The sequence below is a fragment of the Canis lupus genome, chromosome 2 (assembly GCF_003254725.2).
Source record: "Canis lupus dingo isolate Sandy chromosome 2, ASM325472v2, whole genome shotgun sequence".
NCBI lineage: Eukaryota > Metazoa > Chordata > Mammalia > Carnivora > Canidae > Canis > Canis lupus.
Genome location: NC_064244.1, coordinates 74956077 through 74983889, shown reverse-complemented (window position 1 = coordinate 74983889; position 27813 = coordinate 74956077). Strand labels below are relative to the sequence as shown.

Here is a 27813-nt window from a genome sequence, read left to right as displayed (position 1 = left end):
TTGCTCATCCCTTGCTGTAGGCAGTGCTGTCTGAGAGGCCAGGGCCATCCACCATCTTCTCCCCAGCACCCTGGTTGAATGAATAAAGGAATTGATCCCTTCCTGTGGCCTGTCCAGGGTGGAGACCTTGCCTTACCTCTGCTCTTTCCCCAGCCTGGCACACAGTAGGTGCTCAAGAGGTGCTGTTGGATGGCCTGAGCCGAGGCTGGCATGAGGGAAGCAGCTCCACCCCTCCTGGGCCCTCGAGGGCCTTAACGGAGCCTAGGCGTCCCGTAGCCTGAGCCAGACCAGCTGTTCCCAGCCCCAGGAGGCCCCAGGCCCTGCAGGAGCCAGCATCTCCACCCCCTCTAGCGGGGACAGCTTAGTGACTCAGAATTCAAAAAAGACAAAAAAAAAAAAAAAACTAATTAAGCAGCTTTATGATTAAATGAAACTGAACATGTTTGTCCTCGAAGACTAGAGCGGAAATGAGGAATCCCGGCGCGGGTCCTGCCTACGACCCATTTCCTACCAAGCTGGGAGGAGCCAGGGAGGCTGATGGAGGTGTGAACCGGGAAGGCAGCTCTGCCCTACTTTCAGCTGCTGCCCGGCATCCCCGGGCCCCCGGCGAGGTGGCAGGACCAGCACCCCTGCAGCGGCCGCGGCCGCCACCTGTGCATGTTCCATGAGCGCACACCGTGTGCCAAGGGCACTGCCTCCATCATCTCATTCCGACTCACGGCGGTGCCTTTCACCCGGTTGGATGGGAGGGGGAAGTGAGGCACAGAGAGGTTGTGTGGCTTGTCCAAGAGCACCCAGCTGCTAAGTGGCAGAGCAAGGATCTGGGCCTGTGCTCTCTCTCTTCACCTGGCTCTGCGGCTACTGGCTTTCTCTCAGGGATGCTTCTGGGATGACTGTTAACAGGTGGACCAAGGGAGGCTCTGAAGAAGGATCTTAGGTGCACATGGCAAGAGAGGGACAGGCCTGAGGTGATGTGATGAGACATGGCCCTACTCTCTCTGCCCCTCCTCCCAGGTCCTGGGGTGCCATGAGGGGCAGCTTGGCATCTGCCGGTGGAAGATGGACACTGTTTCATTCAATATCCACTGTCACCAACTCCGGGCTGGGCCCTGGGATAGGCACTGGGAGTGCTGAGATTAGCCAGACATCCCCAGGCCTCACGGCCTTCACAGGCCAGGGCAAAAGACAGATCCAGACACAAATTACCATGAGACAAGTTGTGACCTGGTCACAGAAAGGCCAGCAAAGATCCTTAGGGGCACCGAGGAGGGACCCATGATCTGCATATAAGTGAAGGGAAGTCTTCATTCCAGTGACATTTGAGCTGAGCCTTGAAAGATGCTAGGAGTTCACCAGACAAATGATGAGAGCAATCATCCCAGACAGCAGGAACGGCACATGCAAAGGTCCTGGGGCAGAAGAAGGCAAGTGTGGAGGAGCAATATGAACAAGAGCGAGACTAGTAGAGAAAGAGTTAGAGAGGGAGGCAGGGCTGGGATGTGGTGGGCCTTCTATGCCTTTGGAGTCTGGATTCAATTTAAAGTACTACGGGAAATCATTGGAAGGTTCTGGAATGATGTGATCTGACTCGGATTATGTTAAAGATCCCTGAAGCTTGCTGTGTGGAGAATAGACTATAGAGGGACCTGGGGGCACAGACCCTTCAGAGGGCTCTCACAGGACCCCAAGTGAGAAACGACGGTGGCATGGAGTAGGGGCTGGCAGCAGAGATGGTGAGAAGCCGACAGACTCAGACAGCATTTTGAAACTCAGGGGACCAGGGAAGCATGAAGGACAACTCCCAGTGGATGGTGATACCTTTTCCTGGGGCCAGTGTGGGTTGGTGATATGGAGACACAGGTGCGGTGCTTGCCAGGGGTGGAAAGGTAGGGCCAAGAACAGAAAGGAGGATGTGCAGAGATAAAAGGGACACGGATGGACTGAATCAGGAGGACGGCAGACCTAAGGGGAGAAAGAAAAAGGAGTTGATGGCAAGGGTCGGAGGAGACGCCAGCGCAGGGGTCAGGGCAGTCTCGGTCCCCGACCTCTCAGGCTTCCAGGTCAGCCTGGCCAACCCATCGGGGAGGGACGACCAGAGCGCGAGCTGGATTTCTGACACGGGCTCTTCCCCAACACCTCGGAACCCTCCCGGGGCCTGCCATGGATTTCTTTAATGAACGCTGCACATCCTCCCAGGTGGGGAAGTTAGGCAGCCAGCCCTGCAGTCCCGAGTGGGCCCTGCCCCCACTGTCTTTCCCACTCCTCCTTTCCTTCTTTAGAAAGGGCTCTTTTTGGAGCGAGCTCTCCGCTTGGCCTTTCCCCAGCTCCACTGGGGATTTCCCAGCCTGCCCGGAGCCCGGAGCTAAAAACCACTTTGCTGGAAGGCTTCTGGATGCCGCTGACGAATGGTGTTGGCCAGACCCACGCTGGCTCTTTCCATCGGCTCCAGCGTCCTGGGGGAGGTGGCCTCCTTTGGCAGCTGCCCCAAAGCACGCAGGTTCGTGCTGCCTTTGGCTCCCCCAGCGCTCCAGGAGAAGATTTATTTGTGGGGCCACCTATGGCAGATGGGCCCCTGTAGGCCTCATCGATTTGTGTTTATGCAACAGGAATTTCTACTTGGCAGAGTGGAGGGGAAGGAGGGCTGGGGGCGTGGGAGATGAGCTGCAAAAGTCCGGGCTGCGTAGGTTGTTGTTGTCCTGGGCACGTGGAGCAGTGTGGATGGTTGTCCAGTGCGGACGTGGAGAGCGTCGTTCTCTCCCTCATTCCCTTTTATACTCACTCATCCACTTCATGAATGTCGATCAAGGCTTACCCTGTCACGGTGTTGATAACAATGACGGCGATAACCAGTATTTATTAAGTCCTTATGTGTCCTGGAGACTATGCTAAAAGCCATACCTATTTTTTTCCTATTGAATCTCCACACTCACTCTATGTGGCATATGGTGGTGTTATCCCACTTTACAGATGAGAAGATCGAGGCGCATAGGGCTTAAGAAATGCACCCAGTGCCTCACTGGCTCATTGGTCTCTGGGAAAAGGATCCAAACCAAGGACTAGTGGATTTTTTCCTTTAAAAAAAAAAAAAGATTTTATTTACTTTTGCATTTATTTATTTATTTAGAGAGGGCGCATGAAGTGGGGGAGGTGGGAGGGGCAGAGGGAGAGAGAATCTCCAGCAGAATCTGATGTGGGGCTTGACCTCACGACCCTGAGACCACCACCTGAGCCAAAATCAAGAGCCCGACGCTTAACTGACCGAGTCACCCAGGCGCCCCAGGACTAGTGGATTTCACACTAAATTTCTTTCCCTGACCTGTCGATGCTTAGTCCTTATTCAGATAAAAGTACTCCAGCCACGGGAGAAAAAGGAGGGGAACTGATGACTCTAGAGCAGCCCCTTTGTGCCAGACATTACCTGATCACGACAACTGTGAGAGGCTGGCATTTAACTGTTCCTTTTCTGGAGTAGAAAACAGGGGCCCAGGAGAGAGAAGGGTGTTTCCCAAGGTCCCAGTGCAGGTTAGGGGAAGAATGGGCATTGACATGACTTCCTTTAAAAAAAAAAAAGATTTTATTGTATTTATTCATGAGAGACACATATTGAGAGGCAGAGACACAGGCAGAGGGAGAAGCAGGCTCCCCGCGGGGAGCCCAATGCGGGACTCGATCCCAGGACCCCAACCTGAGCCAAAGGCAGACACTCAACCACTGAGCCATCCAGCTGCTTCCAATCCCCCGCTCTGTTCTCTTCCCTGTTTTAGAGAAGTGATTCCTCATTCTCCTGAGGCACCTATGCCCCTGGCGGTTACCCCCATCTCCATCCTATAATCAGGAACTGAAAACTTCCACCCTCTGTAAGTGGAATCAACCAGAGCAGATTCCATGTTGCCTGGGGGCACCTAGTGGACAATCTTGGCACTGCAACCCACGTTCGTGGATTTATTTTATTATTATTATTTTTAAGATTTTATTTATTTATTCATGAGAGACAGAGAGAGAGAGGCAGAGACCTAGGCAGAGGGAGAAGTAGGCTCCATGCGGGGAGCCCGACGCGGGACTTGATCCCTGGGACTCCAGGATCACGCCCTGGAAGGAAGGCAAGCGCTAAACTGCTGAGCCACCCAGGCGTCCCGTATTATTATTATTTTTTAATTTGTCTACAACGTTCCTTCATTTGTTAGTGGCAGTAGTTAGTGAGCACCACTGTGTGCTGATCCTGGGGGTCCCCGAGGTGAATGAGACAAGGTCTCTGCCCTCGGGAAACCCACAGTCCTCGGAGAACACACATGCATATCAGAACAACAGATGGGAGAGGAGACAATGAACCTGCAACTCTTCCTGGGACATCTGAGAAGTCTCCCCAGCAAAAGTGGTACTTGTTCTGAGTCTTGATGAATAAGGAACTGCCAGGCAGATGGAGAAAGGGTATTTCAGATAGGGGAAGCAGCAACTTGTAAAGCCTCAGAGTGTCTGGGGAAGGTAGGGTTGCCAAATAAAATATAGGACACCAGTTACATTTAAATTTTTTTAAATAATTTTTAGTATAATTATGGTTTAAATATTGCATGGGGAAAACTTATACAAAAAAAAGTATTCGTTGTTTATCTGAAATTCAGATTTAACTGAGCATCCTGTATTTTTATTTGCGAAGTCTGGCAGCCCTACCAAGAAAGGAAGGGGAAGCATTTGGAGGACCTGGGGATGTGACAGGCAAGACTGGCAAAGGACAAGTCAGGAAGGGTCTGGAATGCCAAGCTAAGGAGTACAGCCTTTACCCTGTGGGAATCAGGGCAGATCTCCGTGTACACACCTCTGTGCTTGGTACAGGGGAGCAAAACCCAGCTGCTTCCTTCAGGAGTTTACAGTCAAGGCTGTGGGATCATCCTGTGCCCAGGATGAGGGAACATGGAAGAAACCCTCCTAGGGCATCCACAGCATGTGCTCTGGGGCTCAGAGGAGGGGAGGCACTTCTGGCTAAGAAGTCAAGCAGGCTACCTGGAGGAGGGGGCAGATGAGCTGGCTCGCTCAGGAAAAGAGACTTTCTTTGTGCTGCTGCCCCCTGGGAGATGTGAGGGGTCGGGGGGGGGAGGAGGCCCTCACGGGTCAGCCCCCATATCCCATGTTCTTTCTCACCTCCTTGCCTTTGCACCTGGTGCTCCTTACCAAGCATGCCCTTTTTGACCCGGGTGACTTTGGTTTGTTCTTCAAAACCCCATTGCATCACGCCACTCTGCAGAGAGCTTTGCTTGACTTCACTGGATGGCCCCTTCCTACCGGCGAGGTCACGTGCCCCCAGCACACTGTGCATATCCTACTGGTATCAGCGCTTTTTTCATATTAGTTCATTTTCCCCTCCCAACAAACCCTTGAGGTGGTAGGGACTATGATCCCCATTTTACAGATGATGAAAAGGAGGCAAAGAGAAGTCAAGAAACCAGCCCAAGGGGGAACCTGGGTGACTCAGTGGTTGAGCGTCTGCCTTCGGCTCAGTTCATGATCCTGGGGTTCTGGGATCGAGTCCCAATCGGGCTCCCGGCAGGGAGCCTGCTTCTCCCTCTTCCTGTGTCTCTGCCTCTCTCTGTGTGTCTCCCATGAATAAATAAATAAAATCTTTAAAAAAAAAAAAAAAAAGAAGAAGAAGAAGGAAAAGGAAAGGAAACCTGCCCAAGGTCACAGAGGTAATAAGTAGGAGAGTCCGGACTTGAACCCAGAAAGTCTGGCTCCAGTTTGTGATGTTAACCTCTATGCTACGACGCCCGTAATGACATTGCACGCACTGAATTTAATTGTCTCAAGAGAGTTTTCAAAGGCTCTGTGGACCGCGCATGCACGTGACTGGCATGTACCATCAGGTGTGCCTGTTTCTGCACAAACGTTCTTAGCTTTCATCAGCTTCTCTGAGGGGTTGAAGTCTCCACACTGTTTGTTTTTCTGAACTGAGCTCTCTGAATCCAGCGCCCGTGCCTTCGTCCCTTGGAGTCCCCAGGGCCTAGTGCACAGAGGGTGTTTGGAGAAGGTTTGTGGGGTAGCTGACAGATGCCGGAACAGGCTTCATCTAGACTGGCAGGCACCTGCATCCAGTTCAACTGCATCTCCGTTCCCATCTTGTCCCGTACTCCTTGGGTCACCCTGGGCAGTACTCCGGTCATAAGTCGCATTCTGCAGCTCTCTGCAGGGAACATTAGTTCCTGGGTACTCAAGCCTTGGGCATTAGAGGTAGGTCCCTGTAGGTGCCTGGTTTTGAGTCCCAAGGAAGCCACCAGCTAATACATGAACTTAAGCATCATTTTCCCCATCTGGGCCTTAATTCTTGCCTCTCTCAAGTGTGCTATAGCTGAACGGGGGGCCCTTCCACACAACGTATCAAGGCATGGAGCAGGGATGAGGATGCAGGAGTGGGTAAGGTAGGCCTTCTTCTTGGCTGTCTCCAAGAACTCACAGCCCAGACCTCAGGGTGTGCACACGATGGCCACTCAGCATCTGTGCGTTAGTCAGCTATCACTGAGGATGCTGCTGCAAAATAAACAGTCTCCAGAATACAGTGGCTTCCAACTGCCTATTTTTCTTGCTCATTGGCTAGAGTCTGTGGGTCAACTGAAGTGGCCCTATTTCAGCCTAGGAGTTAGGTCAAGGTCTTCCCTACACATTTCTCATTCTGGAACCAGCTGTTCCCCAGGTTCAGCCCCATGATGGCCAGAGGCAGGAGCACAAGAGGCCAAGCCAACTCCACAAGCACATTAAAGCCTCCACTTGCATCATGTCCTCTAGAGTGTTCCAAGGACCAAAGCAAGCCACATGGACAAATTCGGCATCTTACCAGGCAGAGAAATATACTCTGTCTTCTTTTGTGGGAAGTACTGGGAAGTCACATGCAAAAAGTATGGGTGTGTAATTCTCTTACAGGGAGGGAGAGAAGAATTGAGAACCACAGATGGTTATCCAGTGGCCTAACCCACCCCAAGTGGCAGGAGTGGGCTCTGGGCCCTCTGTGGGCAACAGCCTTGCTAACAGTCTTCTCTGTTCCTTGGCAGGAGCTCAGTGAGTACAACGCCACAGCCATAAAAAGCCCCACCAACACGGTCACTGTGCAGGGCCTCAAAGCCGGCGCCATCTATGTCTTCCAGGTGCGGGCACGCACCGTGGCGGGCTACGGGCGCTACAGCGGCAAGATGTACTTCCAGACCATGACAGAAGGTGAGCAAGAGGAGGGCACTGACTCCACAAACAGAATAAACTTAAGGGCCACCATTCCTCCAAAGTGTCTTGGTACAAATTAGAAAAGGCGCCCGGAGGGTGGGGGTGACTGGGTGACGGGCACTGAGGGGGGCACTTGATGGGATGAGCACTGGGTGTTATGCTATATGTTGGCAAATTGAACTCCAATTAAAAAAAAAAGAAAGAAAGAAAAGAAAAGGCTCCCCCTCTTGTAGATGTCAACCCTCCCTGGTGGGCAGGAACAGGCCGTACAGAGAGGCACTGTTTCTGTGGCTGGAAAGCACGTGGACTCCTCTGTCACCATCATGTCGCAGGACTGTCAGGAGCTCGGCCCTAACTTGCAGAGAGACCCTGAGCAAGTCACTTCCCTTCCATGGTCCAAATTTTTCTCATCTACAAAATGAAAGCATCATATTCAATCTTTGGGCGCACACCTATTTTGTCTGTTCACTACTGCATTGACTTGCAGTTGGCTTGAGAAGAATGCTGAAGTTCAACAGGAAGAAGTGCTGGCGTGGATTAGTGACGTCTGCCCTGGGCGAGAGTGGGAGGCTGCAGCCCACATGCTGTGTGTCTCCCAGTCTGGGACCACATGGTCTCTAAGTGCCCTTCCTGCTCTAATAATCTTTGAAGACCAACAGAGTTAAGAGTATGGGCTCTGATGGAAATTACAGTGCTGATTCAGCCCTAACTGTGTGGCCCTGAGCAGCTCTGAGTCTCAGTTTTCTCATCTATAAATGGGGATGATGACTACCTCATTATCATCATCATCTTTATCCAAATTGTGTAAAGATGGGGGCTAAACGCATATAGCCTGGCCCAGGGTTGGCACTAGGTCGCACACATAGTTAGCGCTCACCAAGTGTAGTTAAAGGTCATAGTTATTGCTGTGAGTCTGGCAGCCCTTTCACCAACCTGCCAAGCTCCAGGGCAGCTTTAATTATGACCAGACTATGGCGTCCCCTCTAGACCTGCTTTAATCTCTGGTCATGACCTTGGTCTTTGCCTTGCAGAACATCCCAGAGGCTCCTAGACCCATGAATTCTTGTCTTATCACAATACTCCTCCCTAATGGCTCCCCCATCCTTCCAGGGTGCTAACAGCACCTCCTCTGTAAAACCCCACCTCCTTGTGGCCAGTATTTTCACCCTTCTGGGCCCTCTTGCATGTTGAATGGGTTTCATTAACCTGGGGCCTGAGGGACTGTCCCAAGATCCTTCTTTATTACCTCGGCAAATGCATGCTGGTGCTAAGGATCCAGCACTTACCCGGTCCCTGACTTCAACAAGCTCTTGTCTGGTCATGGAAGCAAATGAGAAGTAATAATAATAAAATTAAAAACAATGATGCTGTTGATGGCATTGAAAATGTGCTGAGTGGTTTCCAAAAGCCAGACCAATGATGAGTGCATTTTATGCATTATTTCATTTAAGCCCATACACGGACCTGGGTTGAAATGCTGGCGTTAGCCACTTTCTAACTGTGTGACCGCAAGCAAGTCATGGCATTGCTAAGCCTCCGTGCCCTCATCTGTAAATGGGGAGAGGGGGCGTCATGGGCACTGAATCATAGGATTATTCTGAGAATCAAACAAGATCCATAACAAACTTAGCACAGTGACCAAAAAATAAAACACTCAATAACAATAATAGGTCATATTTCCGGAGTGATTACTCTCCTGCCACATGTCCTTCTAAGTGCTTTACACATCAACCCTATGAGATGGAGACTATTGTCCCCACTTTACGGATAAGGAAACTAAGCCACAGAGACGTAAGGCACTTTGCCAGAGATCACGGACAGGAAGTGGCACTGTCAGGACTCAAACTCGGGGAGCTGGCCTCAGAGTCCGTGGTAAAAACTGCCTCTCTGTATGTCAGCTTCTTATTATTGTTGATTTTCATGTCAACATTAAGGTATTATGCCCATTTTATAGATGAGAAACTAAGGGTTGGAGCAGTCCATGGACTTGTCCAAGGTTACCCATGAGTGAGTACCAGCTAGTTCTCCAGTGCTCTCTCAGGAGCAGGAGCAGAGTCTCTGGGGATCCCGAGACCCGGCGGTTGGGGGGTGGTGCATTAGGACTCCCAGAGCCAGACTGACAACACTCCACGTGCTTTCTGCCCCAGCTGAGTACCAGACAAGCATCCAGGAGAAGCTGCCACTCATCATCGGCTCCTCGGCGGCTGGCCTGGTCTTCCTCATTGCTGTGGTCGTCATTGCCATCGTGTGTAACAGGTGGGTGGGTATCCCCAGCCCTGTCTAGGCCTGGCTCTCCGTCTCTTCAACCATTCCTGAACAGTCTGTGAGCCCCAAAAGATATTCCCATCATACCCCAGACCAGAGAGAGGCCCAGGCAAGCAAGCCTGGATACTCTCCCACCTGCCTAAATGGTCACCATCAGCTACAGTCCATCCCTTTGGATTAGGGCTGCCTTGACAAGTCCGCTCTTCATGGAGGTGGCCCTTAGAGACACTAATACTTCCGCATGAAGGAATGTCTCAGAACAGTCAGCAGGATGCAGGGACTAAAGGGATGATAGAAAGGAAGTCCAGATCGCCCCACTCTCTGCACTAGTTGAGGCCCCTGCATGACTAGGGCTACAAGTGGAGGGTCCGAGGGGAGGTTGATGAGCTCAGATAAGCCTCCCTGGCTTTGGTGGCAGGAGAAATAAATAATGTGGATAGGAGAAAGTGGGGGAAGGGGCATCCCAAGTGGCTGGCACAGGAGACAGGAGGTGGGACCTGTTCCCTGACTTCTGCTGGGCATAATGCAGAGACTCTCTTCTTCCTTAGATCCCCACTTTAGAACAGACTGGGCCATAAAGTCAGATGGACAGAAGCCCCTGGGCTTTCTGGGGCCATGGGAGATGACTTTGAAAGGGGCTTGACCAGAGAGAGAATGGGGCAATGGGGAGCCTGGATTTGAGGTGGGAGAGGTGGGGAAGGATTGGGGGGCAGGTGGCTAGGAAAGGTCAGGCTGCTAGGCCAGGGGCAGACAGGGAGCCCTCTGGCAGGGGTGTGGTTTTGAGGGCCTGCCCTCCCTCTCCCTATCACCTACTGTGGCTCCCAGCTCCCCGGGGGCTTCCAGGTGGCTCCAGCCCTTTGCTCTTGTTCCAGAAGACGGGGGTTTGAGCGTGCTGACTCGGAGTACACGGACAAGCTGCAGCACTACACCAGTGGCCACAGTATGTACCCCCCAGCAGGGCCGGCATCCATGGACCTCTCTCTTGTCAGTTCCCCGGCGACCTCTCCATCCTCCCTCTTACTACCTCTCACCTTGCTGAAGCCAGAGTGAATGTCAGGCTGTTCCCTGAGTAGGCCAAGCTCCCTCTCCCCTCTTGGCCTCTGCACCTGCCGTCCCCTCTCCCTGGAGCATCCCTGGCCCTCTCTTTACCTGTGTGACTCTCCCTCTCCGTCAGGCACAGCGTATACAGACCGCTCTGAGCACCCCACCCCAACCTGGCTTTAGGGCCCCGTCTATGCTTGCACAGCACCCCCTTACCAGGCTGCATGCTGGTGGCCGTTTCCTTGTCTCCCCAACATTATAGTGGGAGCACCTGAAGGCCTGAAAGTATGTCTGACTCTCACCCTTTCCCCCGAACACCAGCATGCTGCCCAGCACTTAGTGGACACTAGATACGTACTCACACAATAAATCCATGAGTTGAATGAGATGGTGAGGACTCCAGGCTCTAGCCCAGGAGGTGGCAGGCCCTGTCACTCCTCCCTGGTGACTCCTCTGGTAGCCACTCCCCCCCACCCAGTGCCTCTGTTTCCCCCACTGTCCCATCCTATCTCAGACTACGGCTGAGACACGTGTGCCACACACCCAGAGCAGATGTCCTCTCTCAAGGGGCCCAGCAGAGACCAAAGCAGAGCATAGATTCCTCTTGATTTTACCCTCGCAGACCGACATGGGGCAGGCGGGGCGGAGGGCGGGTAGGGGGTGGCTGGGCAACCTTCACCCTCACACCCACTCACTCAGCAAACAAATTCCACATGGGTCCGATATGGCTTCTCAAGCTGTCCTCCGTGGGATATCCTAGGACTTCTTGGATGCCACTGGGTAAGAGAGGCCATCGGCCTAGCCCTTCACTTGTCACACGGTCTTTGTGACCTGCTGTGTATGCCAGGCACTGTTTTAGGTAGCTGGGGATACACAGGTAAACAAACTACATATCCTCACCCTTGCAGAACTTCTATTCTACTGGGAGGGACAAAAGAAATACAGGTAGTAAATGAGAAAAGCATCTGGCGTGCTAGAAGATGAAAGCACTGCAGTAAAAGGCAAAGTAGAATGGGGTGATAGGTTGAGAATTACAGGGTCAGGGCTGTCTGTTCAGGTAGGGCAGCTGGGGTTGGCCTCACTGAGAGAGTTTCAGTTGAGCAAAGACAAATGAGCTGGTGGAGGGAGTTGCATGGACAGATCTGAGGGAACAGCCTCCCTCATAGAAGGGACAGCCAGTGCAAAGGCCCTGAGGCTTTTCAGGAACAGCCAGAGGCTAGTGTGACTAGAGAGCAGATTCAGGAGGCAGGAGGGGCAGGTATGAGGGGCCACAGCATGCAGATCCCTGTCAGCCAGGGGCCTCGGTTTTTCTTTCCAAGTGAGACAGAGAACCTCTAGAAGGATCTGAACCAAAGACTGAAAGGCTCTGAGTTCCAGTTTTTACAGAACTTCTCTGGCCACTGTGTGGAAAATGGAGTGAAGGGGCTGGAGAGTGCCAGGCAGGACAGCAGGGAGACCTGTGAGGTGGCTGTCAGAACAATCCAGGGAAGACATAAATGTAAAAAAAAAAATAATGAAACCATTAAAATTTCCAGAAGACAATTTAGGCAACTATTTAACTGATATTCTAAGCATAAAAGCGATGGAAGGCTCCTGAGAAAGAGGTGAAACACTTTACATGGAAATTAAAAATCACCTGTTAATTAAAAATCACCAGTACGTCAAAAGTAAAAATCACAAATTACGTGCCGCCCCCCTCCTCTTCCCCAAGTAGCGAAATCGTGGTTGTAGATTGAGCCAGGTGGATTGAGTGTGTTCTGTATGCCCAGAATTGTTTTCATGCTTTACACGCATTGGTTCATTCAATCCTTATACTTGTCAACTTTGAGGATGAGGGAACCGAGGCCCAGAGAGGTCACACAGCAGCTCAGGGCCGGAGCTGAGGTCCACACTCCTCGCCACACCGTGCTGTCCACACCTCACTAAGCTGGGATAAGGTGGGCTCACGGACTCTGCCACCTGGAGCCATGTGAGAGCATCACTATTTAGCTTGTCCATCGAGAACAGGGAAATAAGTGACAGCAGGGATTTATTATTTTTTAAGATTTTATTTATTAATTATGAGAGACAGAGAGAGAGAGAGAGGCAGAGACACAGGCAGAGGGAGAAGCAGGCTCCATGCAGGGAGCCCGACGTAGGACTCGATCCCGGGACTTGGGGATCACAACCTGAGCCAAAGGCAGATGCTCAACTGCTGAGCCACCCAGGCGTCCAGCAGGGATTTATTTTTAAAATAGAGCCCAGGATTTGTTCGTGGACCTACACGTTCTCAAGGTCAAGCTCCTACTCCCTGCATCTAAAAAGGGCTTTGGTGTTTTTTTGTTTTTTGTTTTCAAAGCACTGCCAGCCCTCTGGTCCCCCACCCACCAGCCCTCTGGTCCCACTGCCAGCCCTGTGGTACCCTGTGTGGCCAGGACAGAGGAGGAAACCGAGGCCCAGAGATGTGTGTGACTGGCTTGAAGTCACCCTCACCAGCTCACCTGTCCCATCACTCAGCAGGTGCTGAGTGAGGACCAAGGTCTATGGTACTTGGATGTGGCCCAGAGGGACCAACCTGGTTTCTGGCCAGCTATGTGACCTGGGGGGAGTTGTTGAACCCCTCTGAACCTTGGCATCTTTACATGAGAAGTAGCCAGAATGAGGCTTCTTTCACAGAATTGTGAGGATTAAATGAATTAATGTAATGGACATGAAAGTGCTTCCTGATAATATTTAATAATAGCCAACTCTTCTCTATAACAGGTAACAATTATTCAGTTTTTGATTCGCCAACTATTATATTAAGCCCTTTAAAAAGATTCTTACTTAATCCTTGCAGTCCCTTTATGAGGTGGCTGCTGTTAATTATCTCCATTATGTGTATACACACACACACACACACACACACACACACAATGGAGATTATATATATATTATATATATATGAAAAAACTGAAGCACAGAGACCTTAAGTAACTTACCCAAGGACACACAGCTGTATCAATACCGTGGTTGATCCTCAATTCAAACTCATAAAGCAGCTTATTTGTGACTGTTATTACTGGCAGATCCAGAACTCAGACCAGGTGTCTGAATATCTGATTCCTCTTCCCTCCTTCATCCTGAATTTCCCATTTGGGTTCAGGACAATAGGTAGTAGCCCTGACAATGGTAAGCCATCCAAACAACAGCCCAGTATTTTCTGAAGACTCTGACTATAGAGATCCTTATCCAGCCTCCAGACAGCAAATATCCATCCTGGGAGCTGGACCTTGAGCGAGTCTCAGCTGCAAGGAGCTCCCCTTCCATCCCAGGAAATAGGATGGGGACACACCCAGTTGAAAGTTTGGCAGTTAAAAGTGTAGACTCACAGCCACACGACCTGGATTCAGACCCCATGTCTGCCACTTATCAGCTCTGCCCACGTCCCCTGGAGCAGGTCATCTAAGCTTTCTTATGCCACAGTGTCCTCATCCAAACAATGAGGGTAATATTAGGTTGGGCGAAATGATATTGCCATTTTTGTAGGTCAGAAACAGTCAAATACTAACAATTTCATAAGGCTCAGCCTAATGATAGCATTTACCAGGTAGCATTGTCAGGAGGGCTAATCGCACTGATATCTATAAAGTACCTAGACCAGGGCCTGGCACCTGGTAGATTGACAATGAACTGTAAGTAGATTGTGTTATTAATAGTGAGGTCACAGAAGCATGGACATTAAGCACCTACTGAATACCACCTCCACATACTTACAGAGAAAACATTCTAGAGCAAGGGCTCCTAACTTGGGGTTCACAGACCCTGAGAGCTTCAAGGGCCAGAGAACATTCCAAAATTATATACTGAGTCTGGAAGTGTGACACACACGTGAATAATTTTTTTAAGGAGCAGATTCATAGCTTCTGTCAGATTCTCAAAAGTATTCATGACCCCAAACAGGCAGAAAGAGAAAAAGAGGACATTTCAATAGGTAATGCTATTATTCTTTCAACAAGCATCTTGTGAGCATCCTCGATGTGCCAGGTTCTGGGATTTAGCGTGAACTAGACAGACACAGCCTCTGTCCCCCTGAGAGAGAGTGTGAAGCAAGCCCTTACAGGCAGCAGAGTGTTCCAGAAAGGGGTGGCAGGAGGCTGTGGGCATGCGTATCTGGGAGACTCAATACAAGACAGGAGAGCCATACAGATGTCAGGGCCATAGGAGTGAGTGCAGACAAAGACAGGGCTTCAGGAGCCTAAAGGGAAAGCATGGATCTCCACTGGAAGGATCCAGGCAGGCTTCAGAGAGGAGGTGGCATTTGATCTGGACACAAAAAGGAAGAGAAGGGTATTCTAGGTGGAGGGAACCACATGAACAAAAGCACAAAGGCAAGAAATTTTAAGGTGTGTCTGGGTGAATAATTCTTTTTGCTGGCATGTAGAGGGGCAGGGAGCTGTCGTTGGGGCCCAACATGGAAGGCGTGGAATGCGAGGTGAAGGCACTCGCCTTAGTCCTGCAAGCAGCAGAGAGCCCTCCCGGCCAAGGCTTGCAGGTGGCATCTGATCGGCTGGCAGTGCCCAACTCAGCATTGAGCTCCTGCTCTGCTTCTCCTTAGCTCCCTGAGCTGACCTGTTCCCGTCGCCCCTCTGCAGCTGGCCTGACTGAAAGGGTTTCCTCCAATTCTGTTGGAGGGAGGCTATAAGCCAGTCACCAAGAACCACAGGAGCATCTCCCAGGAGCTAATGTCCCTGCTCTGAGGAGTGCTGACTTGGGAAGGAGTCGTGGCTGAACAGTCCAGGAGGAGGAGGCATGGACCAGATCTGGTTGCACTGCATGCAGGAGGCCATGAGCATGATTAAGAGTATTGGTCCTTGGCTCAAGTCCGACAGGCCTGGCTTCAAGTCCTGGCTGTGCCATTTGCCAGCTGTGTGGCCTTGGGCAGATTGCTCAGCCTCTCTGAGCTGCAGCTCCCTCATGCATGAAATGAAAATAATGATCCCTTCCTCCACGAGTTGTTGGGTGCAGCCTGCCCAGTGTGGTGCACAAAGGACACAGTCAGGGGTAGCTGCAGTCATTCTTCTTTTATCTCTGTCACCTGGATTCTGCTTGGCTCTACAGACATGGGGTGCATGTTGTGTGCAGAGCTTTGTTCGAGCCCCACGTTGGGAGTAGAGATTAATTAAAAATAAAATCTTTTTTAATAATAAATTAATCAAATAAAGGGCTAGACCAAAATAATCCTAATGTATGAGAGCAGCAGTTGGCTGCTTTTCTGAAAAGGACCAGAGAGTAAATATTTTAGGCTTCAATAGCCATATGATCTCTATTGTAACTACTCAACTCAGCTGCTGAAACATGAAAGCAGCCACAGGCAAAGGAATACAGGCAGCTGTGCTCTAATAAAACTTTATTTACAAAATGGTCAGTGGGCCAGTTTGCCAACTCATGTGTTAGAGGTTCCGACTTTAGGTTCTCGGAATGTCTGAAACAGAAACTGAGAGTGGTCAACTAACATGGCCAAGGCCACACAGGCAAGTAGGGCTGATGGCCCCACTCCCCAGTCAAGCCTTCCTATGGCCCAGGGACTCCAGCTCCCTACTCCTAGAGCTACTGCCTCCAAAGTCACGGCTCCTAGAGCAATGGGACAATGTGGGCAAGGAGCTGGGGAAGCAAGGAGGAGGCCTGGGCAGCAGAAGACCAGTTATCTGGGAGGGAGAATGTGGGATAGATCATCCTTTCCTTCCAAGTATTTTGCTGGCTCAGTGCTAGGGTCAGAATTAGGTTTTTGGCATCCAAGTTACATCCTTAATTTCTACATCAAATAAAAAATGTACAATCAAATCAAGAATCCAATTAATATGCTCCATGTCCAGCCTCACGTTGATCACCAGGGAATTTGAGATCTAGAAAGGTTAAAGACTTAGCTAATGGGAGACCTGGGAAGTGGACCCAGAAGCCATGGGTCCTCAGACCCTGGTGAGTGGGCAGCCCCTCCAGTCCCTGGGGCCTGCCTGAGAGAGCTGAGATAGCCAAGAAGTTTCCTAAAGGGAGAGGATGCTTAAATTAGGCCCTCAAAGACAGGGAGATCTCCTTAGCAGACACCCAAGAACATGAGCTATTGCCTACTCTTTCTGTATTTTTATCCCAAATCTCTCTTCCTTCTTGACTCCCTCTCCCTTTACTCCCTCCCTTTACTTTGCACCCCCTGATTCCCCTACACAATCTATCCTTTTGTGCCCATACCCATAACAGACATTGCTTATCAATCCTGATAGTCCCTTAGCTCCCTTAGGAAGACATTACGAATCAGAGTTGTAACAAGAGCTACGACCTATTTGTTCTCTCTGCTGAGCTCTGTGATCTCCTCACCTTTCTACTCAGCCCAGTGCTCACCGAGGCCCAGAGAGGTCAAGTGACCCGCAAAGGATTGTCCAGTTCTATGGGTTCACATGGGAGTGTATTTCCCTCCACAAGGGACTAGCTCTAGCCTTTCCATTTGTCCACATCTTGAGTCTGTGCATGTGACCAAGCCTGGTCTTATCCCCCAGTGACCCCAGGCATGAAGATCTACATCGACCCTTTCACCTATGAGGACCCCAATGAGGCAGTGCGGGAGTTTGCCAAGGAAATTGACATCTCCTGTGTCAAAATTGAGCAGGTGATTGGAGCAGGTAGGTGGCTGATGCTCTCCCAGGTTCCATGGCCTCAGCCATGAGTGGGGAGTACCCTTGGGGCAGAGGGTGGGATGGGGGGCAGGCACTTCAGAGACTCCTCCAAGGCCTGAATGTTCAGAACACCCAAGGTAGAAAAGTCCTCAAAAGTCATCCAGTAAAACCACCTCACCGACCTATGAGGAAACTGAGGCACGGGGCTGGGAAGGAGCTTGCATATCATGTCAGAGATTGGGCTAGTTCTAGAACCCCATTCTCTGGACACAGTCTAGTGCTCTGTCCTCCCTGCAACTCATCCAGATCCCTCTCTCCCTCTCCCTAGGCTCCCCTAGAGCCTCACCCCGTCAGCCAAATACCAGCTGGACATGCAGTGGGACAGCTCTGAAGAGTTTACTCTTCGTCCTAGTGGTGGCTAGGACTTTTTTGGGCTCCCCCTTCTACAAAGGGGTTCTTTGTCTAAGAGGATGTGTTGACCACTGGGGAGAAAAAGTTTCCTTCAGGACCCAAGAGTGGAGGTTACAAGCAGTGGGAGGTGGCACTTCCACCCAGCAAATGACATCCTGCCTCTCTTGGTGTGTGTGTGTGTGTGTGTGTGTGTGTGTGTGTGTGTTTGTCCCAGGGGAGTTTGGCGAGGTTTGCAGTGGCCACCTAAAACTGCCGGGCAAGAGAGAGATCTTTGTAGCCATCAAGACACTCAAGTCAGGCTATACTGAGAAGCAGCGCCGGGACTTCCTGAGCGAGGCCTCCATCATGGGCCAATTCGACCATCCCAACGTCATCCACCTGGAGGGTGTTGTCACAAAGAGCACACCTGTGATGATCATCACTGAGTTCATGGAGAACGGCTCTCTGGATTCCTTCCTCCGGGTAGGGGAACCCAGGAGGGCCAGGGGCCCACAGATAGGGTGGAAAAGGAGTGGTGGACATAACTCCATGGTGCCAAAGCCTGATGGGGTCTTGGGGAAAGATCTAAGTCAGGAATGGCTTGCATGCTGCCTCTTGCTCTTCCCTTACCCGTGGCAGGCATTGCTAATCAATCCCAGAAGTCTGCCCCACTAAACCAGGAAGCAATCTCAGAATCCTTTTCAATCTAGGAAACCACAAGCAGTCCATCAGAGTTGGCGTGCAACCTGAAATCTATTACCACCTGTGCTCTTAGCCAGCCTTCACATTATGCACAAGAGAACAGTGAGGCCCAAAGACAGAGTTTGCCTGGAGGGTCAAGGTGAAAGCCAGGACTGGAACCTGGTTTCTGGAACCCTGGTCCAGGTTTTCACCAGATTTTGGATTTCTCCAAAGCTATATGGGCTGGGGAAAGGAATCTGGAGCACAAAGTCAAGAGAGGAAAGTTTCTAGACTCCCCCCACCAGGAGATCACAGTCCACCAGCTGGACAAAAGAACACAGAAGCATGCTGCTAGACCAGTTGCCATTTAACAAATATTTATTGAGCATCTAGTAAGTGCCAGGCACCTTCCATGCACCTTCTTATTTAACCCAGACAGCCCTGGGAGGTGGGTATAGCTTATCCCCATTTAACACAGAGATGTCACTTGTCCAAGGTTGCTCAGCGGGCAAAGGGCAGAGCCAGAGTCAGACCAGCTAGGTCTACTCTGAAGCCCATGTTCTTTCCTCCACCCTGAAATTGGCCTCTCGCAGGCCTCTCTGAGCACCCTCACCCCACCCCCAGCATCTGAATCCTTCCCACAGGGAGCATCAGGCCAGGGTGGCAGCGTCCTGCTCTGGTTTCCCTTTGTGTGGATGATTCAGAGCTCTGATTCATGCCCTTCTGTTGACTATGCTTTCTCCACTTCTCCCAAAGCAAAATGACGGGCAGTTCACAGTCATCCAGCTAGTGGGCATGCTACGGGGCATCGCGGCCGGCATGAAGTACCTGGCAGACATGAACTACGTCCACCGTGACCTAGCTGCTCGCAACATCCTCGTCAACAGCAACCTGGTCTGCAAGGTGTCTGACTTTGGGCTTTCACGCTTTCTGGAGGATGATACCTCGGACCCCACCTACACCAGCGCCCTGGTAAGATAAAGGCAGAGAACGGTGGGGTCATGGTGCCAGGCAAGAAGATGTAGATGTCCATCTATCCCTAAAATATATTTTCACCGAAAACTGCTCATGCCAAGCATGGTGCTGGGCCCTAAGGACATAGAGACAGAAACCACAGTTTCTGCCTCCTTGGAGCTCACAGGCTGGCGGGGGACACAGATGTGCAGAGAAACATGGAGGAACAGAGCTATAAGTCAGGACATCAGTCTTGGGAGGCCGAGGAAGGCTTGCTAAGAGGTGACATCTGAGCCGACGGCTGAAAGGCCAGTGAAAGGTTGTCAGATGCCATGTTCCTGAGGCAAGATGTGACTGGAACACAGTCTATCAGAGGGAAGGTGGTGACAATAACGTGGGAGAGGCAGGCAGGGCTGGTCGTGGAGGCCCTTGATGCCTAAGCTCAGGACTCTCTCCTGCTGAAGAGTTTTAAACAGAAAGGAATAACACACAGCTCCTGCCCGAAGAGCTCAGAGATAAATACAAGAAGAGCCAAGCACACAGGCGACTGATTTGAGGACTGCTCTGTATGGGAGGCACCTCCTGGATGGGGAGATACGGGACACAGTTGTAAGATTAAAAAGAGCAAGCAACTCTTTGGGACTTAGGGAAAGGTTTTCAGAGATACTCAAAGGATGAGAAGAGGTTTCCAGATGGCAGAGTGAGAAAAGGCATTTTGTGCGAGGGGAACAGCCTGTGCAAATTCCCGAGGCCTGAAGCAACATGGTGCGTTTGAGAAAGAATGTGGCACTTCATGTGATTAGTACAGCACAGGGCATAGGGTGAAGCGCAGTGTTGAGAGCAGAGGCCAGACAGGGCAGCCTCCCTCCCATTAACCCTCCTCATTCTGTTCCCCAGGGTGGGAAGATCCCCATCCGCTGGACGGCCCCAGAAGCCATCCAGTACCGGAAGTTCACCTCAGCCAGTGATGTGTGGAGCTATGGTATCGTCATGTGGGAGGTGATGTCCTATGGGGAACGACCCTACTGGGACATGACCAACCAGGACGTAAGTATCCAAGGTGGCCAGGCCCAGCCCAATTCAAATGTCTGCATAGGATCCTGGACTCTCCAGGGGTCAAGAGTAGGAAAGGCCTACACATCCACAATTCAGCAAATCTTCAAGATGCGTTCACCTTGTGGCCAACCCCAAATGAGACCGTATCTGCCCTGAGATGTTTTCCATGTAATGGGCAGGGAGGGGAGGAGATGACACGATTATTTCAGGAATTTTACAATCAGATGTTAAATCGGAGAGGACAGGTGTCAAGTCCTGTAGGTGTTGAGGCAAGATCAGTCAGGAAGTCTTCATAGAACAGGTGGGACCCACAGCAGTAGGACTTGGAGACATGAGGACTTTGAATGCGAAGAATAGCCTGTGCAAAGGCCCGAAGGCGGGATGCTGAGGGATCCTGCTGGGGAGCAGTAGAGAGGAAAGATGATCAGAAAGGTCGATAAGGTTCAATAACAAAGTGTTTGAAAGCCAACCCTATGCATTTTGATTTGCAACACCACAGAAGAGGGAGGACTTGAAGGAGCTTCTTAAGTAGCGGGGGGGACCAAAGTCCAGCTGAGGAAGGTGAATTGGGCCGAGTGGCAGGACGGATCAGAGGGTCCAGGGGGGGCAGTGTGAGCCATGCCGTGGGGCCTGGCCTGGGAGACATCTCTCACCTGGAGCGATAAATGGCAATGATTGTCACCCTGGGGTGAAGGGCCAGAGAGAGCAGTCCTCAGGGCCACCAAAGCCAAGGAGGAGCCTCAGAAAGGAGAAGGAAAACGTGGCCCACTGGAGGGTCCTGCGCTACAGAGGGCGGCGGAGTGGGGGCGCATATGAGGTTGTACCCACCCAACGCCACTCTGCCCCGTGTTGTTCCCAGGTAATTAACGCCATAGAGCAGGACTATCGGCTGCCGCCACCCATGGATTGCCCAAGCGCCCTGCACCAGCTCATGCTAGACTGCTGGCAGAAGGACCGCAACCACCGGCCCAAGTTCGGCCAGATTGTCAACACGCTGGACAAGATGATCCGAAACCCCAACAGCCTCAAAGCCATGGCACCCCTTTCCTCTGGGTATGGCTCTGGTCTGGCCCTGCCCCCTCCTCCCAGTACGTCTCCCACTACCCAATCCCCAGCCAGCCCTTCCTCTCTCCAGATCCACCCTGCACACCCCCACCCACCCCAGGCTCCCCCTGCTTCAGGCAGATGCTGTGCAGTGCAGCTTGTGCTCAGGGAAGGCCAGCGCTAGAGTTCACTGGGCATTTGCCCTGCCTTGGGGTACGAGGAGCCCAGGACAGAGAAGAGGAGAAGAACATGGTAGTGGTGGTAAAGAAAGGACTTTTTAAAGCATGGCCAGAGAGGAGAGCATTTAAGAAAAATTGCCAGACGTCTTGGTTGGCAAACAGATATACTGGTCACCAGGTTTCCTTCTTAGCTACCTTCACACTCCAGCCTGGACCCTCTCTAACTTATATTTGCGTCCTCCTCAGTACAGCCGCGCACCTGCATGCACACACGCTTACACAAATACAATCCTATACACCATTAGGCACAAAAGCTCATGCTTATGCTCCCACACACATGGATACACACCCATTCTCCGGCCCTCGAGCCTACACTCCCTTGGCACCCACAGCACCCACGTCCAGAAATACGGACCACACACACAGGCCCATGCTTGGTCATCATCCCCCAAATCACAAAGACTGGCTCCGCTGGACAAGTGTTAGCTCCAGTGACCCTGAGGCTTGCCTTTTCCCAGTGGTCCCCGGGCATGCTCCCATCAGAGCTGAGACCACCACTGCCTCACTTGAGTAGCTGTCCCAGACCCCCGTCTCTTCTGGCCGTGCACACTCTTTATCTCCGGAACCCTATCACGCAGAGTTTCTGGGGGACATCCAGCCAGGTGTCCTCCAGGTCCAGGGCTGGCTTTGTCCCAAGACTCTTTGGACTCAAGTCCTTCACCTGCCAAGTTTTTGTGGCCGACAGTTTGCACTTGCCTCTCCTGTCGTTCCCCACCATGACCCTGCGTCAGCCACTCCTGACTCTGAGCTTTGAGCCCCATGAGGGCCATTTCCCTCCTGGCCAGCTCCCATGAGCACCGCCAGCCTTGTCTAGACTTTGGAGGTGCAACTCACAGCTTCCTACAGCACACCCAGGCTGGAGAAGGTTGGAACAGCGAACAGGAACACACTTAGTCCAGCCAAACTCCCTCCTCCTGAAAGTCAGAGGCTTGAAGAAGGATCTCTCTCCTCACTACTGTGGTCCCGCCCCCCAGCAGTCCCTTCAGAGGCATCCCTGGACTTTCCAGGTGGCCTCAGCGTTGAGTTCTGCACACACACTCGCTCTCACATACTCACACACATATGTGGGCTCATGTACATAGGTGCAAATTCACCCCCACTCTCACACAGAAATGCATACATTTACACTCACCTTTGACCCTGCAGATGGATACACACAGGCAGGTACAAAGCCTGCAGATGTGCCCCCACCCATGGTTACCCTCGCCCCTGTCCCAGCACCTGCCCTAACTATCTCTGTTGTCCACCCCCGCCCCCGCCCCCAGAATCAACCTGCCGCTGCTGGACCGCACGATCCCCGACTACACCAGCTTTAACACCGTGGATGAGTGGCTGGAGGCTATTAAGATGGGGCAGTACAAGGAGAGCTTCGCCAACGCAGGCTTCACCTCCTTCGATGTCGTATCACAGATGATGATGGAGTAAGTGCCTGGCTGCCTCCACCCACCATTATCAATACTGCTCCCCACCACCCCCCGTCCCACCAAGCAGGGGGCTCTAGAGGGTGAGGAATAGATAGTGTCCCAGCAGGGATGTGTGGGACCAAGGGGCCAGATGGCCAACTTCGGAGTCGCATTCAGATCAACACCCAGGTCTGCCTGTGACTGTGAGCAAATCAGAACCTCCCCGAGACCCAGTTTTCTTCTGTAAACTGGAGGTTGTAAGGAAGACCAAAGGGATGTAAAGTGACCGGTACTTCATAAATGCAAGTTCTCTTCCCCTTTCCTATAACCAAGGAGACCTGTGTACCCGAGTGTCCTGACTCCCCCACTAGTCACTCTGACACCGGGAATCCACCCCCTCACCACCCCCCCCACTTGCTCTCTTCAGCAGGAACCCCCTGGAGAAGTCCAGACAGCTCTCCACCTGGCCCAGAGTCCCCACTCCCACATTTTCCTAACACACATGCTTCTCTCCCAAAGGGACATTCTCCGGGTTGGGGTCACCTTGGCTGGCCACCAGAAAAAAATCCTGAACAGTATCCAGGTGATGCGGGCACAGATGAACCAGATCCAGTCTGTGGAGGTTTGACGTTCACCTGCCTCGGCTCACCTCTTCCTCCAGACCCCCCCGCCCCACCGCCCCACTTGCCGGCCCCCTGGTTCTCCGTCCACGTCCACCGCAGGGTCAGCCACCTGCCAGGAGGCCACGGGCAGCAGGAAGAACCGAGCAGCGCTCCAGCCATGAGACGTCACCAAGAATATGTGCAACTCAAATGATGGAAAAAAGGGAACGGGGACAAAAGAAAACAGATCCTGGGAGGGGGCGGGAAATACAAGGAATATTTTTTAAAGAGGATTCTCATAAGGAAAGCGATCATTGTTCTTAGGGAAACAAGACAAAACAAAACAAAAGGGCTTGGGAGATCCACGCGGTTTGTCCCAATCGGAGACCAAAAGCAGTTTCTCTCCAACTCCCTCTGGGAAGGCGACCTGGCCAGAGCCAAGAAACACTTTCAGGAAAACCAATGTGAAGGGAGAGACGGGGGCCACCCTTCTCTCCCGTCCCTGGGCTGCTCTTCCAGGCCTCGGGCAACAGCCACACGCCAGGCAGACGGGGCAGGCGGGCGGATGGGCAGCCGCCACAGGAACCACACGGGGGAAATAATCCATTCCCGCTGCCACTGGGCACACAGAAGAATTTATCTGTCTTTGGAGAATCTTTTAGAAACTCCAATGAAAAAAAAGACTTCTTTCTCCTGTCGGCTCATGGGGCTGAAAGGAGGCTTTTGTCCTCCTCAGTCAGGGAGACCATGGGGACACTGGAAGGGTCAGCCTTCCTGAGGATGACCGCCCCCCAAGACTGCAGCTCCGCGTCCCTATCTCGCACGCGGTGCCCAGCAGCCCCTGCCCGGAGGCCTGTCGCTGCGGTGTCCGCCATCAGCTACGACTGCCACTGAGGATTGCTCCTGCATTTGGGTTTGTTTACAGCAATTCGTGGACTCGGGGGTATTTTGGTCAAGGGGTGGATTTGGTTTGGGGGGTTTGTTTGTCGGGTTTTTTTTTATGACAATGAAGTGACACTTTGACATTTCCTACCTTTTGAGGACTTGATCCTTCTCCAAGAAGGTGCTTTCTGCTTACTGACTTAGGCAATACACCAAGGGCGAGATTTTATATGCACATTTCTGGATTTTTTTATATGGTCTCTATTGACTCTCCTCCCTCCTCCCCCTGCAGAGAGATTCCCCCCCTCCCTGCTGCCAGGCCTCACCAAAGCCAACTGCCACGGGGCCATCTGGGCCTTTCAGAGACTGAGTGAGGTTTGGGAGGATGAGGGGCCGGGTGGAGGAGCCCCCACCCAGGACTGCTTTTGAAAGCACCAGATTGAGAAGGAAGCGGGCCCTAAGGCTGCAGGACCACACACCTTCGTCCACTTCTCCACCCCCTTGCCCCAATCTGTCCAGTGCTTCCCAAGCAAATAGGCCCCTTCGAGGTTCCTGAGTGCCCTCAGATGGCCAGAACCCAGTTTCGCCTCTGGGAGCCTAAGCCGGGCCCCGGATCATTCACTGTGATATCCCAGCCCTCCGGAGTGTCACCCTTAGAGACATGTGCAGGCGCTCTTTCCTCCACTCAGGAGAAAGTGTGTTCTCTCCCACACCACTCTCCCCCCCCCCACCTTTGCCCAGGTCTGAAGGTCTTAGCCAGAGGGGAAGACCATCAGCCAGGGGGTCTGGCCACAAACTCCCTCCTGTGAGCAAATGCAGGCAGCTGAGCAGAACAATCGGTTAGTGAATTGAATGGAAATAAACACTTTAGTTATAAAATGACCCCTGTCCTCTGTAAGTTCCAAGAGAGACCCTGGCACCCTGGGACATGTCAAGTGTCCCATGATGCTCTTCTAAGGGACCCTTCCTTCCTCAGGGTTCAGAAGGCCCAGGGCTGAGAAAACACATGGAGGACACCAAAGGTCCATATGGCCTTTCTGGCTCTGGCTTGTCGAAAGCACAGGCAGCCAAAGAAGCGAGTTGAAAGTGGCTCCGAATTCAGTGTTCCAGCCCCTGCAAATCAGGGCGAGCCACTACGGGAGGCATCAGGAGCAGGGAGGCCACAGGGGTGCACTCAGCTCTCCTGGGCCAGAGGAAGGGGGTCAGGGTGTTGTGTGAGCTGTGACAGTGGTAGTGTAAGGGTTCTGGAGTACCCACGGGACCCCCAGTCCAAGCCACAGGTAAGATCGCCTTATCCCGGTCAACGCTAATCTCCGCGTAAATGCGCTCCTACTCACACATAATCCGAAATCTCTGTGCGGAAGGAGGCAGGGAGGCGGATGTGCCGTGGCTATCGGGTCTAGCTGGGGAGGGAGAGGCAGAGATGGCGCATCCCAGGACCTTCCCCCTTGTCCATGGGAGACTGACCAGTGGGAAGGAGCCCGGCTGCAGGTGGCCCCAGGAGGGCAGCCTGAACCAGCCTGTCGTCTGTCACTCACCTGTTTTCCAGAACCCAAGATGCAAAGGGAAGGAAGGGATTAAGAGGGGAGCACGGGCCCCTGGGGGGAACAGCAGAGTGAGCCACAGGGAAGGCACTGGCTGGTTGCCTACAAACTGGCCAGCCTTGGCCCAGCCAGCCGCCCTTTGTGCCCCAAAGCCGCCCCGCACGGGTGGCAGCTGTCCTAGCACACAAGGTCACCTTCTGGAAGGAGCCGCCCTGATGCTCTAAAGATTAACTCCATCTCCCCGGCCCACCCCCCACTACTCCGGGGCCCCACAGGGGGCTGGCACTCGGTGCTTCCTGTCAGATGGTTTCCTGTCCTAAGCTGCTAGGCTGGTGTCTGCTAGCCAGCGCGTTTGCCCACCCCCCCTTGAGGGCTGAGTCCTCAGTGGGTCCTGGGCCCCCAGGTGCCTGCTTCTCAGAGTGAGGGTGCTAACCCAGACCCTCTGTGTCCCCCACTTCAGGGTATCGGATATCACTGTGACTGTCTGGGGTTCGGGCGGATGCCCACCTCTCCCTGCTGCTGGGGCAGCTCCCCCCACCACCACCTCTCGCTCGCTTCTCGGCGGGGAGTGGCAGGCCATGCTGCCAAGCGCCTTCCCCTGCCGCTGCCCACTCGCCTGGGCACACAGCTCTGAGCCTCCCGCTGCCTGGTTACTAATCCTTTCCTGGCTCAACCTCCCCAAGTGCCAGCCCCCACCTGCCCAGCAGTGTCAGAGGAGTTTCCGGCTGCTGCGCCCACAGTTGGTCCCGATGAAAGAAAGCTGCCTTGTAAACACGGGCCAGGGCACCATGGAAATGGGGACCAGCTGCTCTCAGAGGGGGTGACAAGCAGATTTGTGGAGGGCCAGGCTGGTATCCCTACTGCCCCAGAAGCCCCCAAATTGGGTTATTGTTGATCAGCGGGCCTCTTCCTGGGGGATGATCCTCAAAATCTCTGTCAACTGGAAGATGGGGGCCCATCAATCAGAATAGACGATGGTCTCAGTGCTTGACCGAAAGGCCTCGGAGTAGGGGCTAGGGTGGCGAGGGCAGTCGGGGACACTTAGGGACTCGGGCAGTGCTGTTCACTAAGCAGCGTGCTTCCTCCGGCTCAGGTGGCATCAGCTGGCCTTTGCCCCGTCCTTTCTGGTTGGTCCTCATGCCGCCACCTCTCAGGGAGCTCTCTGCCAGCACCCCCTTGTGTGCAGTCGCTAGCATTGCACCGTCTCAGATCAGGGGCTCCTCCCAGATGTCCCGGAGCCCCTGCTCATGTCCAGCCAGCCCTCCCCACAGCGTGGCTGAAGCACAGGAGGGACCCAGGATCCAGGCCACTACCCACCCTGGGGCTAGGCCCTCAGGCGCTCCTGGCTCTCTCCTGGGCTCCTGTGGATCCCAGACCGGACTAAAGCCTAGTAGATTCTGGCCACAGGAAATAACGTAAACGCATTCAAAGTATAGGAGGCCCCTTGATGCTTAGGGAAGATGCATCCTGACCCCAGAGTGGCAGTCTAGCTCCTGGCACTAAAGTTGACACATGGCTCTGGGCAAGCCATTTGGCCTCCCTGCGCCTCAATCTCCCATCTGTAAAATGAGAAGTTTGGACTGGGTGAGCCAGGCATGCAAAACACTTTATACATCACAGTCCTGCGAGGAGGGACTATTTCCTCCCATGGGTACCAGGGAAACTGAGGCTCAGAGAAGGGAAGAAGCTTGCTCAGGATTACACAGCCAGGAAGGGGCCAAGCAGGGCTGTGTTCATCTGTTCCCAATGCCCACCCCACCACACTCAGTCAGATGACATAAAGCACGCAGTGTTTGATGCTGGCTGGTAAGAGAAGGGAAAGCTCAAATGGGCTGGGGTTGTCAGGGAAGGGCCTCATGGAGGAGGCCGTCTTGAAAATGACAGGA

At 52.6% G+C, this 27813-nt stretch overlaps 1 protein-coding gene across 7 annotated transcripts in view; it reads left to right on the top strand.

Moving 5' to 3' along the window:
- EPHB2 (EPH receptor B2) overlaps positions 1-25262 on the top strand; it is a 185612-nt gene extending 160350 nt beyond the window's left edge. For 2 of the 7 annotated variants that reach the window (XM_035713106.2, XM_049105937.1), the window contains 10 exons: positions 7035-7197; positions 9348-9456; positions 10338-10405; positions 17016-17138; positions 17758-18005; positions 18960-19175; positions 20055-20204; positions 21073-21266; positions 22762-22917; positions 23419-24620. In XM_035713106.2, the coding sequence (XP_035568999.2) occupies positions 7035-7197; positions 9348-9456; positions 10338-10405; positions 17016-17138; positions 17758-18005; positions 18960-19175; positions 20055-20204; positions 21073-21266; positions 22762-22917; positions 23419-23527 (1536 nt within the window). In that variant the 3' untranslated portion in view covers positions 23528-24620. Of the gene's footprint in view, positions 1-7034; positions 7198-9347; positions 9457-10337; positions 10406-17015; positions 17139-17757; positions 18006-18959; positions 19176-20054; positions 20205-21072; positions 21302-22761; positions 22918-23418 lie in introns of all 7 variants that reach the window. The other 5 variants (XM_035713107.2, XM_049105946.1, XM_049105949.1 and 2 more) reach the window with 4 other exon arrangements.
- Positions 25263-27813: the final 2551 nt, after the last annotated feature.